The following is a 21,643-nucleotide window of genomic DNA, read 5'->3' as shown; positions in this document are numbered from 1 at the left end:
CAAATGACAGAGATAATGGCTTAGTTGACTTGGATGACGACTTCTCTACTTTTACCAGAGGGTCTACCAGTAGTAAAGTCTTTATGAATTCATACAGCAAAGGCAAGAAACATGGTAGGAAGAAATCTGCTGAAAATACTGAAGTTAAGAAAAGAAGTGATCAAATTGTGAATGATTGGGAAGTGTCACTAGACTTTGAGGCAGAAACGGCAGATAATGTTGATGACATAAAGATGATGAGATCCGATATGTCACTGGAAGCTATGATGGACACTGACACCACTGATCTTGACAAGACGACTTCTAATCAAAAGAGGAAAGCAATCACTGAGTCTGATCCACAGATTGACTCATTTGAAAACACTGATGCTACCATCAATTGTCCAAGCCTTGCTTTTTCAGTCAGTGTAAACGGTTTGATAGACAAGAACAAGAAATCAAGAAACAGTAAAAAGAAAAAAACAATCAAGAAGAGCATGGATGAGTTTATTCCCAGTAGTCAAGATGTTATAGGTCACATACTGAAAAACACAGTGTTAGAAGACGATAGTGATGAACTGAAGATTTCGCAATGTTTGTCAGACAAAGATTGGACACTAGAGGGCAGTCTAAATGATGGGGATGCACTCTGTGCCGAAACTAAACATCTTCAGAACAGTCAGCAAGATGACCTTTCAAAAGGTAATGTCTATTAATTTACCAGTACTTGTCTTGCATGTTACTTCTTCTGTACTGTAAGTTAAGTACAGCTATAACATGATGTGACACCTGTAACCATGCAACTCAGCTCCACTTTGATACAAACTTTTTTATAACCAAGAGACTGATATGACTATTGGGTGACACATTCTTGTTTAGCAACATTGTTGTTAAGTTCTGAAATCACTGACTGCAAGTTGGTTTGTTCGTTTTTTTCATATACTATTAATAAGATACAAACATGTACCATTTTCCTATCACAGATAATGGCCATGTCATGTCTACAGATGGTGACCTTGCAGGTTGCAGGTCCACAGATGATGACCCTGCAGGATGTAGATCTACAGATGGTGACCATATAGAATGTCATAAACCAAGTATGGACATGAATGATGAGTTAGATGGTAGTACAACAGAATCCTTGGAATTATCAGATGATGATGATGATGATGATGATGATGATGATGGTAACAAAGATAGGATTGTCATACAACGAACTGATAAACCACTGACAGGTAACTATGGATACTGTACTCTTCCATTGTCTTGAGAGTTAGTTGACAATCCATTGCGATGGCAACATCTTGTATCAAATGAGTGTAGGAAAGAAATGGAAAACATGGACATTGTAGGCTGAAATCATCAAAAACATAATATGTTAGTCAGATTGGAAAATGACAGTAACGTTTAGGATCATCAGTGAAAAACTAGGTGGAACCTAACAATTTTTTTAGGCCTAATACCAAAATTATTATTTTTTTATTACTGCTAAGGTATTCAACAACAAGTACTTGAAGGAAATAAGGAACTATGTGATAAAGATGTCATGGAGAGTGTTGTTAGCCAGAAGAATAGTTCAACTCAACAATTTGATATAAAGTCAGTAACTGATGGCAGCAATGGGGAGTCCAGACATACAGCTGAGATGTCAGATGATACACCAGGCTTTATCCTACCGACACCTACCAGTGCTCATCAACATACTGTAGGGTATCACAGTAAAGACAGGAACAAAGAAATAATTAACACTGTACAAGTATCAACCATTCCTGAATCTAATCTAGAAGGATCTCATAGTTCAAATCAATGTAAGGATGACAATCAGTTAGGTTTAGATGACCAGTGCAAAGATGCAGTCACAGGAGATGCTACATATAATGATGGAGAAATAGGCAGTGTAGTGGAAGGAGATGAGAGACAGTCAGAAGATAGCGAAGATGATGATGATGATGATGATGATGATGATGAAGATGATGATGATGAAGATGAAGATGAAGACACCGACTTGGACCTTATATGTGACTTAGATGATAGCCTTATCGCTAGAGGGAAACAAAAGGTCAAGAGACAGTCATTTGAAATTGATATGGTTTCAGTTGATATACGGAAAGAGAATGAAATATTGAAAGATACAGTGATGGAGAAGACAAGACATGTCAGGGTGGACAGTCAACAGGCAGTAACAACTATGAAGAATACATCTCCTGATGTGAAGAACTCGGAATGTGAGGGAAAACAAACCACTACAAGTAATACACCAGTGTCAATCATTTTAAACTCACTTGATGATAGCATATCATTGACAACAAAACGTAGACATAGACACAGCCAAGGGAGAAGTCCTAGGACATTGAATTCGGCATCTCAACAGAAAAAATCTTTGAAAGCTACAGATGAAAAAATCAGTTCATTAGAAGGACAGAGAATGGACACCATGCTGAATGTCGTCAATGATGCCTCAAACTGTCAAAAAAATACAGAGGAACTGTTTTCTGCAAAAAGTGATGATGTCATTGAAATTAGCAGTGATGTCATTGGAAGTAGTAATGATGTCACTACAATTAGTGAAGTTGTAGACATTAACAAAACAACAAAACAGAGAAGGAAGCCACTGAAGAGACAAAGAAAAGTGAATTCACCAGCTGACATTGTCAGTAACAATTCTGGGGGTAGTAAGGAGTATAAATCACCTGTCTTTGCAGCTCAAACAAACAACTCTAGAAAAGATGGATTCAGGGAAGCAAGTAACAAAGACAATATCGACAAAAGACAATCAGTGGAGATTGATGATCAGAACCAAGGAAGTTGTGAATCTATCATAGCTGCAACTTTAGGGGCGTCCCAGAATAACAATGAACACATTCCTCCTATCTGTATACCAACTAAAATTGACAGTAATACTTGTAATGACGTGTCTTCCACACAGGATAACCAACATGCAATAAGTAAGCAGATAAGAGGTACTAGGAAAATGAAATTAAGGAGGCGTCAGAAACATACACCTGAACAAATAGAGTCTGACAGTTTGATTTGTGAAAGCAGCATAACTACAGTTGAAGAGTCATGTAATGTACTGAGTGAAGACAAAATGATACCAAATTTGACTTTACGAAAAGAACTCGAGAGAAAAGATGTACTAATTCCAAACTCCAACACTATGAAAGAAAAACAGAAGAATGGTGCACCTGAACAGAATGAGCTCTCTCAGACAATGAAAGAAAAGGAGTCAAATGAAATGATTTCTGAATCAGCTGATCAAAAGATACAACTTATTAAATCAGCACCAAGTAACCAATCACAAAGTAACAAATCAGCACCTAGCAACCAATCACAGGGTAACAAATCAGCACCTAGCATACAATCACAGTGTAATAAATATGCACCTAGCAACCAATCACAGGGTAACCAATCACTGAGTTGCAAATCCTCACCGGGTAACCAATCACTGAGTAGCAAATCCTCGCCAAATGACCATACAGCTGAGATGTTTACCCCAAGCCCTCCTCTTAGTGCTACACCTAGGTTGTACAGTAATACTGAACATCAAAGTATGACAAGTAATGAGGAAGAAGATCATCAAATTGAGGAAGACAATCGGGTGATGAGAGAGAGGAGTAATTGTGATAATGATGAGGAGAATGAAGACTCTGATCTAGATTGTGGGGAATGTATTGTTCCACCTACACCACCTAGTGTTACAAGCCCAAGTACAAATAAATCACCAATGTCCATATCACAAAATAAGAAGCAATCAAAATTCAACATGCACAAACCAGATGTCAATGCCTTCAGGGTTCCAATGGCTGTAACTGATGTGGATAGATCTAGTCAAGTTGCCAATCAACAAAACATAATGGATAACCACAGGGTAGAAGTATTACCTAATGATGAAGATGAAAGTCAGAGTATACTGGAAGGTTGTGGGGAGAATGATGACACAACAGGTGACAAAACTGTTGTCAAGGTTACAGTGGAATCACCAGTTGTACGGCGGAAGAGAAGAGTTGTTACGCAACTAGATGAAGACAGTGACAGTGATGAGGATGATGATCTACCAGAATGTACTCAAGGGGATGGTATGTTCTATCAATGTCCGTTTGATCTGCCTGATAAACAGACACAAAGACAAGATAATAAGAATGAAGATGACAATGGTGATGGTGGAGTACAGACTACAAATGGTGAGACTTGTCAAGATGACCATGACATTGACACATACTGTGAACAAATTGAAGAAAAGACACTCAACAGTTGTGAAGAGTATAATTGTAAGTCTCTTTTCGTCTCACAATTCACTATTGTCTGTCAGATTTCTCTCGGTTTATTTTGTGTCACATACAATGTACACCTTGAATAGCATTATGGTTGATTATTTACTGTTATACGTACTTTGCCCTGTAACAAAAGAACATTTTACATAGTTGTTCAAAATGATAATAACTTGGTTTTTGTGGGAGCTATTACATTGTAAAGGATGGAAGAACACTAAATTTTAGTGTGCCACAAGAAATTGGATTGCATCAGTGGCATATCATACACTGATTAGACATCAAATTATGACTGAAAAACTAATGCATGTATTTTTTTGTACCATAATATTATGCATTCTTTTGTTGAGAAACAGTTGGTTTTATATACCTCAGTTGTAATTTAACACAAATTACTTAAATTGTGGATGTTACATCCTGATAAAGACTCTGAATTATTGTCAAGTCATTTTTATCTCTGACTTTCACAGAATGAAGGGGGAGAAATTGAAATGACTGTAATTGTAGTTTTATCAGTTAAATTGGTGTTCAGTGGTTGATGTCATTTTCATTTTGTCTTATTTTATAGCTGACAGCACACAAGATAGTATGACCAGTAAACATCTGAATCTAACCAGTGCATCATCAGTTTTGTCTAGTCAAGGAGATGTACTTTGTACACAGGTTTGTATAATCCTTCATTCTGTCTGTATTGTCTAAGCAAGGAGATTTACATGTACTTTGTACACAGGTTTGTATGTTCCTTCATTCTGTCTGTATTATCAAGTCTGTACCATGTAGAATACGGAACTAAAGTGTTGACATTTGTACATGAGTCAAACCAATCCCTAAATCATTCTATGTCCCTGAATATGTGTACTGACAACATTTTGGTGTGATTTCTTATTTCTGTAGGCAAGGAATCAAATGAAAGATGAGTTGAATGAAATAGAGTTTGAAATGGCTAAGATCAAAGCCAAGCTCTCTGCTAAAGGTGTTGATGTAAATGTGGAACAACAAGATGCAGATGGTACAGAGAGTGGAGAAGATGAATGTCTGATGGATGTGGACACCACACATACGATGCAGGAAAGTGTGTGTGACAAACCAAGTGATAATATTGAAAGCAGACACAGTGACATTGATGATGAAGGTGTTGATATGAAGGAAGATAGTGATGATGATATTTGCTGTAGTCCATTATCACCTTCACCACCACCACCGCCACCACATGTGACAGAGTCTCAAGTCTCCTATCCACCTACCACTGTATCAGAAAAACTCATAGAAGTAGACAAATTAGTACATCAGCTTGTAGATCCAGTAAAATCAAACTGTAAACAAACAAGTGCTAGGAAGGATAACAAGGAAAGTAACAAACAGAAACATATACCTGTAGTATCTGATGACTCTGACAGTGACGAAAGTGATCAGAGTGATGCTGGTTTGCCGACAACAGTGAAGAGACACTGTCAGACAGATGAAGGGAAATCTACCAATAGTGAAAATACAAAGACAGTGAAACTGGGAAATCAGAAATCACAAGGAAAATTTAAGTTTAGTCACAATGTCCCAAGTCGACGAATCACTGGAAATAACAACGTAGAGGCAACAAGTGTAACATCTACTAGTAGTAATAGTGTGCTGACAAAGCCATCCACCAGTAGAAAGATAGGACTTGCATTTAGTTCTACTGACAACCTTACTAAAAGTAAAAGTTGTAAAGCCAGTCCTGCTGGTAACAATGTTGTGACAAGCAGTTCTATTTCAAAAGAGCAAGCTGTTACTGCAGCAGACAGCAGCAACATTGCTGTGTCCACGACAGATCTATCACTCAGAAACGATGGCAGTGGTACCATAGTATGTACCAGCTCAGCAAGACAGAACAAACTTAAATCTGAATATTCTTTTGTTGCTACTAGTCTCAACAGAGAAGAACTGGTAAGTCAACTTATACTTTTTAATATTACTCTTGACTAGTATTTTCAAAGTAAAACTAATATTCATTTTCTGTACATGGACATGATATTTTGTGAAATGTAACTTGGCTTTCATACAGTTGTAGGCAAATTTGAACAGAGTTATGTGTAGAATTTACCAATTGTAATAACTTGCATAAGGCAATCAACAGCTGAGAGAGACACACAGACAAGAATTTCTCTCTCTATGGTATATTTAATCCTGTTTTGTTCAATTTATAGTTTTATTGGTACAAATAGATGCCCCCCCCCCCCCCCCCCCCGGTCATTAATGTTTCTGTTGTTTTATTCACTGAAGTTTTATAATTTCTTTACTAATGACAGAAAGATGTTGAGTATATTGCAAGACAAGTTGGTTGCCAGGTTCAGTCCAAATTTACAACTAGTACAACCCATGTGATTGTTAAAACAGGTAAGAACTGTACATAATAGTTCTAGAAGAATTGCAACTAATCAGTGGTTTTTGCTTTCCCCTGGGAATTCAGAGACCTAGTGGTCATTATATCTGTTTACCTCATACTTCAAAAGTATATAAACCTTTAAGGTTCAAAATATGAATAGTACAGTCTTTGTCTATAAATGTCATATGTTACCATCTTGTACTTATTATAAATACAGATTTGAAATCCTTCCAGTTCCTCCTACACCTAGACTTGTGTAGTATTTATGATGCACCTGACATTATAAGTATACATATTCTTAGTAAAGTAAAAGAAAGCAACAATACATTTCAATTTATAATTGTTTCATGTAGCTCAAAATTGCAGAAAGTAGGTCTGTTTAGTGTTTGTCTTGTGGTCGTTATTTCCTTCACTTACCATTGCATATCTTTGTTGTTGTGTTCATGTACTGTAGTCTTATAAACACACTAGAACATTAACAATTTACACATGTTTAATTATCTATGTAGATGATAACATGGTTGCTGAGCGCACACTGAAATATTTCTTTGGCATTGCTGCAAGAAAATGGGTTGTTAGTTATAAATGTAAGTATCCAAGTTTTATAGCCTGTATTATAGATAGACATATGATTGGTAGGAGCTTTTGTGAACTTTTGTCGCAGTTTTTCTGATAGCGTTGTATGCAGAGGTTATAGACAAATAAATCACCGTTGTTGATTTCAAGGTAAGCATTAAAAGTAATATAGATGTTTCAAAATGTTAGTTGATATCCATGGTAAAAATTTACAATGTTGTTTCAAACCCTATAAGAGTTTAAGCTACACAATCTGTATTTTTGATAGACACATAAATTGTGATGTGTATGGTGTTCAGATATTATCATTTCATAAAACTGACATTTCAGGGATTCTAGCCTGCAAAGAAGCTCATGAGATGGTTTCAGAAGATCCGTATGAAGTGCGTGGTGATGTAGTAAATGGAGACAGTCATAGAGGTCCATACAGAGCCAGAACTAGTCAAGGCAAACCATTACTTCAAGGATATGAGATTTGTTGTGTAGGAGCATTTACAGCATTAACTAAAGGTACAAACTGAAATATAGTATACACTTACATGTATTGCCTGGCTATGAGGGTACTAGTAGACATCTATTACCACGAAGGCCTGTTGTGTAGCAACTATTTCGCGAAGCTGAAAGCCAAGGGAAATAGTTTCTACATAACAGTACGATGGGTAATATGACATCCTAGTGCCCAAATAAGGCCAGGAATAAGTACTTGTTTCTACATAACAGTACAAAGGGTAATGTGATATCTACTAGTGCCTGAAATAAGGCCAGGCAATACGTACCTGTTTCTACATAACAGCACAAAGAGTAATATGATGTCTACTAGTGCCCAAATAAGGCCTGAATAAGTGCTATTATAACACATCACATTTTCAGGCACATATTCTTTCTATAGTCAAAGCTAATCCCTGATAAAAGTTCCGCACTACATGAATATTGCCTTAGGGAAAATAGAATGTGAATAGTGCCCCCTATATACAAATTGAGGTCACTATGGGTCAATAGTGAATACCATGTGATACAAACTGAGCCAATTGCTGAAGACTATATGAAAATTATGTGATATTATTAACAATTTTATCAAGTCATTTTAACAGGTCAATACAATGATGACATGTAACACTAGAGAAGCATTAAATAGAATGTTGTAATCACAAATATGATGTAGGATAAACTGTAATCCGACATCTGAGTATTTACTTTTGAAGGCTAAAAAGTTATAAAAACAAAGCAATTATGTAAAATGATGTACATGTAATCATTATGATTTAGAACTCTATACAAAATATTTAAGTTGTTTTTCTCTCTGTCTCTCTACATCAGATCAGTTACGATTCTTATTGGAACTGAGTGGTGCTAGTACTGTCAACAGTCCATCAATGTTTAGTTTTGACCTTGATAAAACACCAGTTATTGTAGCCCAACCTGATGCTAATTCAACTCGTATTAACTACAACAGTAAGTATTACAACAATTTGAATACCCAGTAATTTTTTATTTTCATGTGATTTATTTGTCCGTTTTTTTTTGCAAACGTCTTGCTGTTACAATAAAATTAGCCATAAACAAGTTCCATACACATCTCACAACAATGAAAAGAAAATGAAAACCCACTTTACATGATGACACAAAAGAAAGCTAATTCCATCAGTCATCATAGCTTACATCAGTGTTGACAAATTTGTAACATAATTATTACTTTGTTTCAGGTTTTTACAAGAGATATGGTGTTGTAACTGTCTCCAGAGAATGGCTTTTTGACAGCATAGTTAAGTACACTGTTCATCCGTTGTCATCAGAGTATCTACTGTGTGATGAACCCCCTAACTATGTGGATGAAATCATTAATTTAGATCCTGACAGTGAAGAGGAACTGTGTTAAATCAATGGTACTTCTAAACATACTGATACAGATATGAGGTGTTCAAAGGACTCTAATTGTGTAGTACCCATGATGATTTAAGTCCAGGTGGACTTATTAGCATACTGATACAGATAGCAGGTGTTCATATGACTGAAAAGGTCTCTAATAACCGATAAGAAACTCCTAGAACTAACCTTTAATCTATGTGAGATTGCAAGGTGAACTGCTGAAAATAAAACAGATTTTTGACTTGATGATAAAAGGAAATATTCACCAGTAAAACTTGTGTAGTAAAATTCTATGACTTCTCAATAAATAAAATCCTATAATCAACCATCAGTGTATGAGTTGATGTATGAAATACTTCATGTAAAGTGGGTAGTTTACACCATAATGTGTGTACATGTTGTCATTACTTTGATTTCACTTACTAGCATGTTCATTGTTGTTTATAATATGAAACAATTTTATGTATATCTCGGCACTTTAGATTATACAGAGAGCAGAAATAGAAATGGACAACGGTATTCAAAAATACAATAAATGAGTTCTGTCTTCAAGCTTTAATATTTTGCTAACCTTTATTATGTGAAAATATAAACTGATACCGCTGGTAATGTAATAATATTTGCTTGGCATGCATTGTGTGTTTTGTCTCCAAATTCTATTTACCCAATTTATTGTCATTGCAACATTTAATTTATACATTAACTACATATAAGTATTGTAGTATTTTTACATCATATCAAGTTTCCATTTGGGGTAACAATGAATTGTTTTCAGTTTAATTGGTAAATTAATAACAGCCTTACAACAATTCTACAAACTCAAGTCATATCAAGTGACTATAACCCAGTGAAAAATGCCGGTATATTAATTTGCTTGCTTGTGGTTAGTAGGAACGAGAGAAGGTTCATGCAAAGATATAGAATATAATTAGAGCTGGTAACAGAAGCATAAACACCACAGGAGTTTGGATCCCACTCTGTTTATTAATAGAACACTTCACATTGAGATATTACTGGTACTGTTACATTATAACTTCTACAAATATAAACAAATAGATACAAGCATTGTGTGAAAGTACATCATAGCACCCACTGTTGTTTTTTTTGTGCCAGTCGTATTGTTGTTTTTGCTAGTACCTAATTTTGTCTTTGCCTGAAGTCTTTCCTTGGCTCACTTCATTCAAGCAAATGCTCTGGTGTTTTTTCATGGGTTGTAATATTAACCATTTACCAATACAAGTAACATATATACTTTACAAGTAACTGCAAGTAACTTATGTTGAACCTACCTATATAAAATATTCATTGCTGTATCAACCAAATATTTGTGATTATTGGTACCTGAACTAAGCTGCCTCTCTCTTTTACACATGTGTCAAATTGTTATTTCCTGTGCTTGGACAAAGACAGGTACACAGGAGTATGACCACTGCTGCCTTCCAATGTGAGTGGCACTAATTATTTGTATTTTAGAATTGTATTAAAATTATAGTTGGACAGGAAATATTTATCAACTTTATGTCAATTCTAATCTATACATTTATATAGTTGCACATATCTTTGTACTAATTCTAACTTTGTAAACTTTCCCTTGTACAGTAGCACTAGTAAACGCTGCCTTGTACAGTAAGGTAGCACTAGTAAATGCTGCCCTGTACAGTATCACTAGTAAACTCTGCCCTGTACAGTATCACTAGTAAACTCTGCCCTGTACAGTAGCACTAGTAAACTCTGCCCCTGTACAGTATCACTAGTAAACTCTGCCCTGTACAGTATCACTAGTAAACTCTGCCCTGTACAGTACAGTAGCACTAGTAAATGCTGCCCTGTACAGTAGCACTAGTAAACACTGCCCAGTACAGTAGCACTAGTAAACTCTGCCCTGTACAGTAGCACTAGTAAATGCTGCCCTATACAGTAGCACTAGTAAACTCTGCCCTGTACAGTAGCACTAGTAAACTCTGCCCTGTACAGTAGCACTAGTAAACTCTGCCCTGTACAGTAGCACTAGTAAACTCTGCCCTGTACAGTAGCACTAGTAAACTCTGCCCTGTACAGTATCACTAGTAAACTCTACCCTGTACAGTATCACTAGTAAACTCTACCCTGTACAGTATCACTAGTAAACTCTACCCTGTACAGTATCACTAGTAAACTCTGCCCTGTACAGTAGCATTAGTAAACTCTACCCTGTACAGTAGCTCTAGTAAACTCTACCCTGTACAGTATCACTAGTAAACTCTGCCCTGTACAGTAGCACTAGTAAACTCTGCCCTCTACAGTAGCACTAGTAAACTCTGCCCTCTACAGTAGCACTAGTAAACTCTGCCCTGTACAGTATCACTAGTAAACTCTGCCCTGTACAGTAGCACTAGTAAACTCTGTCCTGTACAGTATCACTAGTAAACTCTGCCCTGTACAGTAGCACTAGTAAACTCTGCCCTGTACAGTAGCACTAGTAAACTCTGTCCTGTACAGTGGCTTTTTTTTAGTTTCCTTACCTATAAATATTTACTAGTATTAATACCTTGAGTTGACAATATTTTGGACTCTACAGTAGCAATGGCATTAGAGGTATGTTGTCTTTTACTCACTGTGTATGTCAACATAGCAAGCTTAAAATATCTGTTTTTGCATATTTTTGTTTTATATTACAACTCTGTGGTGGTCAAATTTAACTGGATTTAATTGGACAACTTTGGAGCAAAGGTGTGTTAGTTTGTCTGAGGCAAAACTGAAATAAATGTACAATTGGAAATATATATTGCAAATATGTCTATATGTATGCATATGTGTGTGTGTGTGTGTGTGTGTGTGTGTGTGTGCACTGTGTCAAGGCACAGGGAACTCAGGCTGTGTTAGTTTTGTTTACTAAAACAAACATAAATAAATAAATAAATAGACACTGACAAACATCAACAATAGAGTAATCACAAATCAATATCAACAATAATGAAGTATCAAGAATTAGTATATGTTTCCTTATATGCAAAAGAGTCAATACCAATTACCCCCCATTATTTGGACTTGTGATTGTTTTGCATATACGAAAACATATATGATTCTTGATACTGTGAAACATTCATTATTGTTAATACTGATTTGTGATTACTCTATTGCTGATGTTTGTCAGTATTTATTTATCTACGTGTTTGTTTGTTCATTTAGTAACCAAAACTAACTGAGCCTGAGTTCCCTGTGTGCATACTTGTGTGTTTGTAGATGTATAGTTGTAGATTAATGATTCAAGTTAAATCTGAATCATGCCAATAATACATAGCAATTAATATTTCAAGCGTTTGAATGTCATGACTTAGTGTGATATCATCCCAAAGTAAGTAATTACTTTGCATCTACCAGTAAATGTATTCATATTTGCATTGACTCTTCAAACAATGGTTCTTTGAAATTGAAAGGCCTACACTCAATCATTTTAATCACACACCTAGGGGGTCTTATCGATACAACAATGGCGGGTAAAGATGGAGTGAAAGTGATGCTGATATTATTGATGTGGATTTGTCAAATTCTTCTGGCTACTGCCCAGGTAATAGTGACTTACAACTTAAACTATATTATCATAATATTTATTTTTGCGATATTAATGCTTTTAGTGTACATGTGGATTAATTTGTTTTTCAGTACATCAGAATTATTGAATTTCAACTATGATAATGGCAGATTAAAATGAAGAATTGAATTAATGTCAACTGCCGTTTCAATGACTGAATAGAATGACAAATAAATGCCATCCATGTATTGATTATTATTAAGCTACTATAACTATAATTCACGATAATTCACAGTAGTATCGTTATCACACTGTTTATACCCTGTTGCTGAGATGACCACAAATACCCACCTTGTGTAACCAAGCTACTATTACAAACAGAAATCAGAATACTCTACACTGTAAAGAGAATACTTAAAAAAAGGATAGCACCAAAATCACAAAATTGTACTTTTCCATGCACAGAATCTGTATAATTTCATTGTAATATTTGAATACTTGTTGATGAATGGTTACGGTTGCCTTGATAATGTCATTTCCACCTCATTTCAACTGAAAATTGGAAAACATTGACGATATGACAATGTAACCCTATATTTAGGAGACTGAAGATGAAGTTAGCACTGTTGAGACTGAAGTCAAGTTCACAGAAATTAATGTTTGGGGACTAAGGCTGTGGCAGGTAGTTGGAATATTCCTATGTGGGGTTGTTCTATGTAGTAAGTATGCCATTCACAATGTTGATACTTATGAGATTGTTCTGTGTAGTAGGTAAGACATTCACTTGTTGATACTTATGTGGGGTTGTACATGTCTATATACAGTGTGAGTGTGTGCGTGTGTGTGTGTGTGTGTGTGTGTGTATGTGTGAGTGTGTGTATCAATAGGCCATGCAATATTTGTGTATAAATGTGTAGACGGATGGTATGCATGCATATAATTTCACATACCATACTATATCTTTAAATTGTGAAAACCAACTCTGGCATTTTATACATGTGTGTAAGTGATGATGTACGTAATGTAAACTGATGTAGAGATATCATGAATACTTGATCCTGGTTCTTTGATCCCCACAGTAATCATTGTATATCTTGTATATGTTTGATACCCACTCTAATCATTGCATGTTGTAATTCTTTGATCCCCACAGTAATCATTGCATGTTGTATATGTGATGTACGCATCCCAAGGACCATGAAAGAAATAGAGGCAAGATACAAGAAGAAGAAGGTGATTGAAAAATATGCCGATGACATGAACGCATTGTATGTTGATGATTTACCACAGCCACCACAGGATGCAGCCAATGTCTTAGCAGAAGGACATCATGTATCCCCTAAGAAAACTAAGAAGACATCACCAAACAGAAAACAGACGCCAAAGAAAAGTCCTATCGGGAAATTATTTCGATTAAAACGGAAGGCTAAGAAGACTTCAGAAAATGAGGTACTCACAATTATGTATATATATATATCCTTTCAGTTGTAAGGTATTGTTTACACAGTCTAGTGTTTGCTATTGATTGTACACTTAATTGATATTGTCATATCACGTTTTATTTGTATATATGTTTTATTTGTTTCACATGAGTCATAAGTGAAGACTATATTAGGTTGTTTGTGGTACCTGTCTAATTGTGCACAATGTCAGTTGAATTGCAGCGTGATAAAACGCACATTAGGTTTGGTCATTGCATGCAATTCTAGAAGTAGAGATAGAATTGACCTATTTCCACTTGAACACTTAAAGTGGCAGAAGGATGAGAATTGGATATCTATTTTGGATTTCTAATTGACGAAACAAATTTATCATGGTATTCTACTTGAAAAATGAATGTAAATATCATAGACCAAGTCTGTGTTTGTAGCTCAATGCATAGCAAAATGTTAAAAAATGAGTATAAAAGTTGTTATTATAAGCACAATAACAAACGTTTTACACATTTATCAGTCTTTTGCAATTACACACAAGGACTTGGCATATGTTGTTTTCCATTGATTTTTCAAGTAGGATGCCACAATAACATTGTTTGATAAATTGAGCATCCAAATGAAATATCCAATCCTCATCCACATGGCCACTTTAACAGTATCACTAACACTAAGCCTGGAATAAATTCATATAAATATATTCAAATATACCATAATTGAAATCATAAAGAATTACCTGTTTTATCATCAGTTCAGATATCATTAACAATACTGGTATAGCTCGCTAAGCCTCTAACTGTAGTTTCAAAGTCCAAACTCTAAGAAATACTAACATACATGTATACTAGTACTGTGAATTTCACAATACTGTTCAGCTCTTCTGTTTGATACAACCACGCAGAAACCAACAAGGAATTAACTGCATATGTCACATTTCAATAGCAAGATCACATGTATTTGCTATATGAAATAAACGATTAAAATGTATTGCAACTCCATGCAGATGTTCGGATGCCAATGTTTTTCTTAGTATCAAACGCCTGGTGCATAAAATGTCCGTGTTTGTAAGGTAGCATGTGTAGTTCATTTCACTTAGACAAAATGTTGAAAGAAACTGTACTCATTCAATCTTGCTGTCTTAAAGTGTAGCATATCCAGTATCTTATTGGTTTCTGCATGGTTGTATCAAATAGAAAATCTGAACAATATTGTGCTAGTCCCATGCTTATCAAATTTCACTTCAAAATTAAATTGAAATTACTTTACACTTATAAATTGATTCATATTTGACTGTCAATATCACAGAGGACATTGTCTATTATGTACTAACATTGCTCAATATTAACTTATCGGATATCACTTTGCTATGTATAAACAATACTGACAGACCCATTATCATACCATGGTTGCTATAGCGACACAGACCAAGGCAGCCATATTGAAGGGAGTCAAATTGGACAATTAATTAGTAAAATTACATTAAATGTGACACTTCTTACCTTGATGATTTATTAATATTAGTGAACTATACATACATGTATTTTTTTAATACCATGTACAAATTAGCCTAGTTCAGTGCTTTTTGTGTGTGCTTTCTCCAGGATCGTTATTTTGTGGAATTTATTACTTTGATGAGTATTTTCCGTAAACGTACAAATGGCCACAAAATACTGTTAACACAGCCTGACAGTTTTCACCAACTCTGTTTTGTAATGTTTTTGCATAATTACATTGTCTTCAAATATTTATTTTCCGACTGACTTTTTTTAAATATTTTAATCACCATCATATTTGCTTATGACATGTGGATGTGTACTAATAATGTATTCAAAGCTGGGTAATCTGATTACAAAATCTGATCTTTGAGAAAAATACATTCAAAGTATTTTTCATCTCTTACAAATTCTACTGTGTAGTTCTTCGTTTACTCTTGTGTACATGCATATTCTTTAGGAAAATAAATAAACTGAATCTAGCCTTCTCCAAAAAATTCAGATTTATATCAGATTGCCTAGTCTCATTCCACTACTCTATTCATTTACATTGACAACCTTCAGTATAATGTAACACCATGCAATACACTTGTCTGGATAAATTAGATGTCACAAGCTAGACAGAGAGTGGTATTGAACAGTTTAATTTTACCTTGATAAGACTGACACTGTACCTTCTTAGACTAAAACCAATATTTCTGTATGTGCGAGTAGCTGAGAATGTACATTGTTACACTACAACCAATATTTATCTATGTTACAGGAGAGTTTGACAGTGGTCCATAATCCAATAAGCAGTGATCCTGTATTGACATCAAAACCTAGCCTCAGTGTGGAACCATTGGGTGGTCATATGACAAAACCAGGACAATCTTCAAGACAGATAACCTTGTCCAACCTGTAAACCAAGACATTCTTCAAGACAGATCACCTCGTCCAACCTGTAAACCAAGACATTCTTCAAGACAGATCACCTCATCCAACCTGTAAACCAAGACATTCTTGAAACAGATTCAAGCTTCTGATTCAATCAGTACACATTATTACTATCACGGTGGTGAATGACCACTCTGCAATTTAAACCTAACAATGCCTATGATTATTCCCTTCAAAACCTTTACCATGTCAGTACATAGTTAGGATACCTTTAAATCACTGACCACTTAAACTTAATATTGTCTTTACTCACATTGGTACAGTCAAACGATTACAGGTAAAGTTTTATTTCAGAGGTGGTCCATTGTAATAATAATACAGCTTGCGCCCCCCCTCCCCCCCATATCACAGGTCAGGTACTTCACTTGTCAGCAAAGTCACTATTAATGCTATAAAAATAGATATGATGTACACTCTCATATATACAACACAGTGTTATCTGAGCTTTGGCTTTTCTTGATAAACACACTTGACCATAATACACACAGCAATTCAACACCAATACAGCAATAATTAGCATATGAAACATAGCATGTATATATTCTATATATTATATCAAGTACTGTATTTGTAAGTGTATTTATTTGCCATATTTTGTCACTAAAACATGAACATGATAATTATCTCACATGAAAGAAGTAGTTATTAAAAGTTCATATGGCACTAAAAATTAAGAAGAAAAACTTTAAAATCTGGACTACATCTCTTGAATCATTTTGTGCCAGTATTTCATTTGTCAGAGTTCATGTTCTACAATAGCACACGTATTAAGAGTAGAATGATTTGAAATAAGTTTTTATCACTCATACATGTAAATTTAGTTTAATTTGATGAGTAGAGTTATAATTATTTTCATTTTTCATAAATTATTAAAGCATTTTCAAAATGTTTCTTGTGATTTCAAATATTTACATCATGTACATTATTACCATATGATAATTATAATAAAAATACAACTCTGGTATACAATTGAACCTTCGATTAAATTAGATGCAAACTAAATCCATTGTTCTTCAATGTGGTAGATTACACAAGTGGGTGATAGTAGTTCCTCTGTTGTGCAATTCAAATCATCCTGTGATCAAGATAGTGTAAACATTGGAAGTCCCAAAACAGTACACTGCAAGTTCATGATACTCTGTCAATAAAACTCTGCGATGCCTCTCTACTGAGACTATAATTAAACCAACATCCATTCAATAGCTGATCACTGTTGTATCAATAAGTTGCGACAATAGTTTTAGTTTGTGTCCATCTGTAATAGTAAACCGAAGGCTCAATTACCAGAGTAATAAAAACAATGATATTAAAAGTTACATGCTATTTCTGTGTATGTCTTTGCATTAAAGTTTTACATGTTTGATGCTTGTATAAATTCCCCACTGCTTTCTGATGCCTCAATTGCTAAACAGCTAACTTTTCCAATAGACAATAATTCATGCAAGCAACATGCCACAAACCTGATCTAATTAAATTTGGAGATGTCACCCCTGATAAAAACTGCCACTGCACGAAAAGATGAAGTCAGAAATAAGTATAAAATAAGCACACTTAAATTGTACTCGCATGGGACTTTGTAGAATTTTCAATGTATTGACTTGACATTGCCAAGTCAAAAATAAGTATGAAATAAGTATGCTTGAAATGTACAAAATAAGTATATGCCTATTGTATTTCACAAACAATTATTTAGCATCATAATTGACCAAGTCCATACTTGAAATGTACTTGACATTGGAAAGTATCCTTTATCGTTTCATTTTGATAAGGGAACAAACTGACAATCTAAATGAGATACTTGAAATATATGATAAATGAATACTTGTCAATAATCAGTGAAATGAATAGTTATGCAGAGACTGCAAGTGCATTCATGATACAAAATGTCATTTTATATTTACCTTGCATTCTAATTATAAAATATGTGGATCCCTTCATGGCTATCAATCCTGTGAGCACATTTACCGCATATCTAGAATGCATCATGTTATATGTTGTGTTTGAAGCAATTCAAAACATCAAATTTTATGCATTTACATTCCTTTTACTATTCACTCACATGTATTCAAGTCTACCTGAGTCAATGTATTCGACATTCTGGACCTAGTTAATACCTGCCTTCCTTTCCTAGCATGTTCAGTATTTTTAAAATAGTTTAGATGTTTTGCACACAATTTCCTATCTCTGTTAAAATCACCAGATTTCCTATTTATCTGTGACTACAATCAGCAATCTGATGAAGTGAAAAGTCAGTCACATGACAAATACGAGTATTAAACACAGAAGTAAAGCACTTTCTGTATGTGCTACACTCATTTATACATTCATATCAAGAGTAAAAATATACCGTTTCAATTGGTAATTACAAGCCTAGCATGTGGCCTTTCTGACGTGGTCAATTAGCTAATGAAATAGCATGCTTTTACACTTGATATGGATGTTATGATTTACAATTGTGGTACATACAGAAAATGCTTTACTTTGATGTTATGGGTTGTAAAACACAAAACAAGCATACAGTCGATATGAAATATAATAACTACATCAAATCAAACCTTCTCTTTTATCAGCTAATTAATCTGCTTTGTAATTATTTGCCAAACAAGTCATATTTCTGCTGTTGTTCAAATTCTGAGAACATAAACAAGTTTAAACTATGGCACACAGTGCATAACACTGTGATAACTACTTCTCAACTTAAGAATGCTAACAAACATGCTAATAGTATGTTTTATAGTATAATAATATAATATATCCTGACAGTATTAAAACTTTAAATTATATTTCAGTGAAATTATATTGGAAACACTGATATTCTAGACTTGACTATGATTTGGGATAATTGTTGTCTGATTGTGCCATCGTTGTTTACCAAAAGTACTGTTTACATTACAAACTTTTCCCATTCAAAAGGTTTCAATAACTTTGAAATGATTCTTAAAAGATATTCCCTCCCCTTCAAAATGTAAAGTTTCTTCAACATTAGCTCCCATATCTTTCAATTTGTCAACAAATTGCCTCTCTTGCTTTCCTTTCCATGGACGATTTGGATCTAGTACCTGGAATGGAGTCACGTGTACATGGATGTTTACTTTCAAATCAGCCAGGCCTTGTAGTAGATTGGTGTCTGTGATCCATGTTTCCAGTTCCCCACTATGTCCGCCGTCAAGCCAGTATAAATCTTTCCATCGTCCAAGGAATTCTACCACTTCACTGTCTCGTTTGGCATTGTCCAATTCATGTAGTATTTGGTTCAATACCACACAGCCTTTACTGAATCCTACCAATACTATGGGAAGTTCTACTGGAACCTTTGCTTTATGTACATTTTTGCCCATTGCATTTGGCACACCTGCCCCTCCTGCAGCCTGTCCATCTTTCCCTCCTGTACTCTCAGCACTTTTATCTTCTGCATTTTGCACACTTTCATCTACACACTGTGAACTCTGTTTCTCTGTGTACAACTTGGTATGATCTGTGCTACAGTATGGTGTTTCAGTATTGACATAGTCAATTGCATTTTCTAATAATTTCTTCAAATGGGTGATTGCTTCCACGCCTTCACTATAGGTAGGTGTCCCTATGATGTCACAATGTACAAAATTATCAAAACAGCTGAAACTTCCTGCATGTTGCCGTGACGATTTGATAACCCATACATAGCTTTTGGGAAACCTTTGTCTTAGAATATTGGCAGTGTATTCTAAATTCCATTTCCTCCATTTTCTGTTATCTCGGTTTGATTCCATCAACTCTGGGAAATCCTGTAAAAGTGGAGGTAATAGAAACAATGAGTTATAGATGTGTACACATCTGGAGTGAGTGAATTCAATCAGTTATACATATCTAATCCCATGGTAAATATATTCAGATTGTGAATGAACTGAAATATTACAATCCAAAATTCCTTTACCCTAAAACTGAAAATCATTTTCACAGAAAATGCTTTACTTTGGTGTTATGGGTTGTAATATCTTAGTGCCTCCAAAGTTTCATTAAATGATTCTCTAGGGGTCATTATTACACATCAACATTCTTACTCAAGCTGTCATTGGTCAGAATCGAATCACATGACCTTTAAATAGAGTATTGCCTGCATCATGCATGGTGATAATATTGCCCGCGCGCGTGTAGAGACTAGGACTAGTAGGAGTTATTTCAACCATTGTGCATCAGTTTGGAAATGCAGAATGAAAGGGAAAACCTATGAATGGTGATGAATGATTGGACAAATGAGTGGATGGTGTAATGAAATTAATGACACATTAACTCAGGCAATATCACAATTTAATGCCTGTCCTCGGGCTGGCACTCTTTACTAAAACTTTGATGATGCCCTTGCCTAGCCTATTGCCCTCGCTGGCATGTGTTATTTATATTTAACTGTTATTGCTATGGGAAATCTGTTTCAATTCATCATGAATACATAAAATGGATTGTTTTAAAACTTGCATAGCTCCCTGTGATCAATTTTAAATCAACGGGTGGGGGTGAAAAAGAAATTGCACTTATGGTCATATTTGAAAATCTCTCATTTCTGCCCCGTACTTACTGAGTTTGATATAATTATTTTGTATCTAATTTACATGTCAATGATCGACATCCCCACCCATACAAGTTTAACAGCATACCTCCAGGCTCAGGACACTCCTCCAAGCTGGGCAATATTCAGGACGGCCCCCTGAGTGTCCTAAGCCTAGAGGTATGTGCTGTTAGACCTTGCTCTCCCCACCATGCACCACGCCTCTTGTTGCCATAACTTCCATAAGATAAAAAGCAATACCCACCTGTACATCGCCTGGGAAGAATATCACATGCTGATTGCGACCAGATTTAGATTCGGTGCAAAATATCATTTCATTTCTCTTCCAAACACTGCCTTCAATCCTGGGTAATCTGTGCAGATTGTCAACTGGAAACGGCTTTGCAAATACGTCTGGTGGGATAACATAGCGGCGATTAGTTCCTGAGGCCATTGTGACATTTGACAGAGACTGGATTAAAAACTTAAAAGCGAAGACTGCAGAAAATGTTACTCTTGCCTTCATACCAAAACATAGACTTCAAGTGTGTCCAAATAATCTGGAAAACACTCGAAGTTCTGGGCTGCAACTGCTGGCAGTGTGACATTTATTTACCTACAGGATTGATGTCTAAAATAAATTGGCGTCGGATTCAGATTCAGATCAGTTTGAATTTGAAACTTGAAATGTTGGTGAAGT

At 35.2% G+C, this 21,643-nt stretch overlaps 2 protein-coding genes across 2 annotated transcripts; one reads left to right on the top strand and one right to left on the bottom strand.

Annotated features, from left to right (window-relative positions):
• Positions 1-12,517: 12,517 nt before the first annotated feature.
• Positions 12,518-17,689, top strand: LOC144434299 (uncharacterized). Its single transcript, XM_078122751.1, has 4 exons — positions 12,518-12,595; positions 13,161-13,278; positions 13,713-14,008; positions 16,249-17,689. The coding sequence occupies exons 1-4, from the start codon at positions 12,518-12,520 to the stop codon at positions 16,387-16,389; spliced, it is 633 nt and encodes a 210-aa protein (XP_077978877.1). The 3' UTR covers positions 16,390-17,689.
• A 1,418-nt stretch (positions 17,690-19,107) lies between these two features.
• Positions 19,108-21,451, bottom strand: LOC144434610 (mitochondrial protein C2orf69 homolog). Its single transcript, XM_078123083.1, has 3 exons — positions 21,209-21,451; positions 19,813-20,185; positions 19,108-19,737 (listed from the first exon to the last, which is right to left on the bottom strand). The coding sequence occupies exons 1-3, from the start codon at positions 21,395-21,397 to the stop codon at positions 19,328-19,330; spliced, it is 972 nt and encodes a 323-aa protein (XP_077979209.1). The 5' UTR covers positions 21,398-21,451; the 3' UTR covers positions 19,108-19,327.
• Positions 21,452-21,643: the final 192 nt, after the last annotated feature.

Source organism: Glandiceps talaboti, chromosome 4 (genome assembly GCF_964340395.1).
Source record: "Glandiceps talaboti chromosome 4, keGlaTala1.1, whole genome shotgun sequence".
In the NCBI taxonomy this organism is placed as follows: domain Eukaryota; kingdom Metazoa; phylum Hemichordata; class Enteropneusta; family Spengelidae; genus Glandiceps; species Glandiceps talaboti.
Note: the sequence above shows the minus strand (reverse complement) of the source record. Positions and strands in the feature narration are given on the sequence as shown.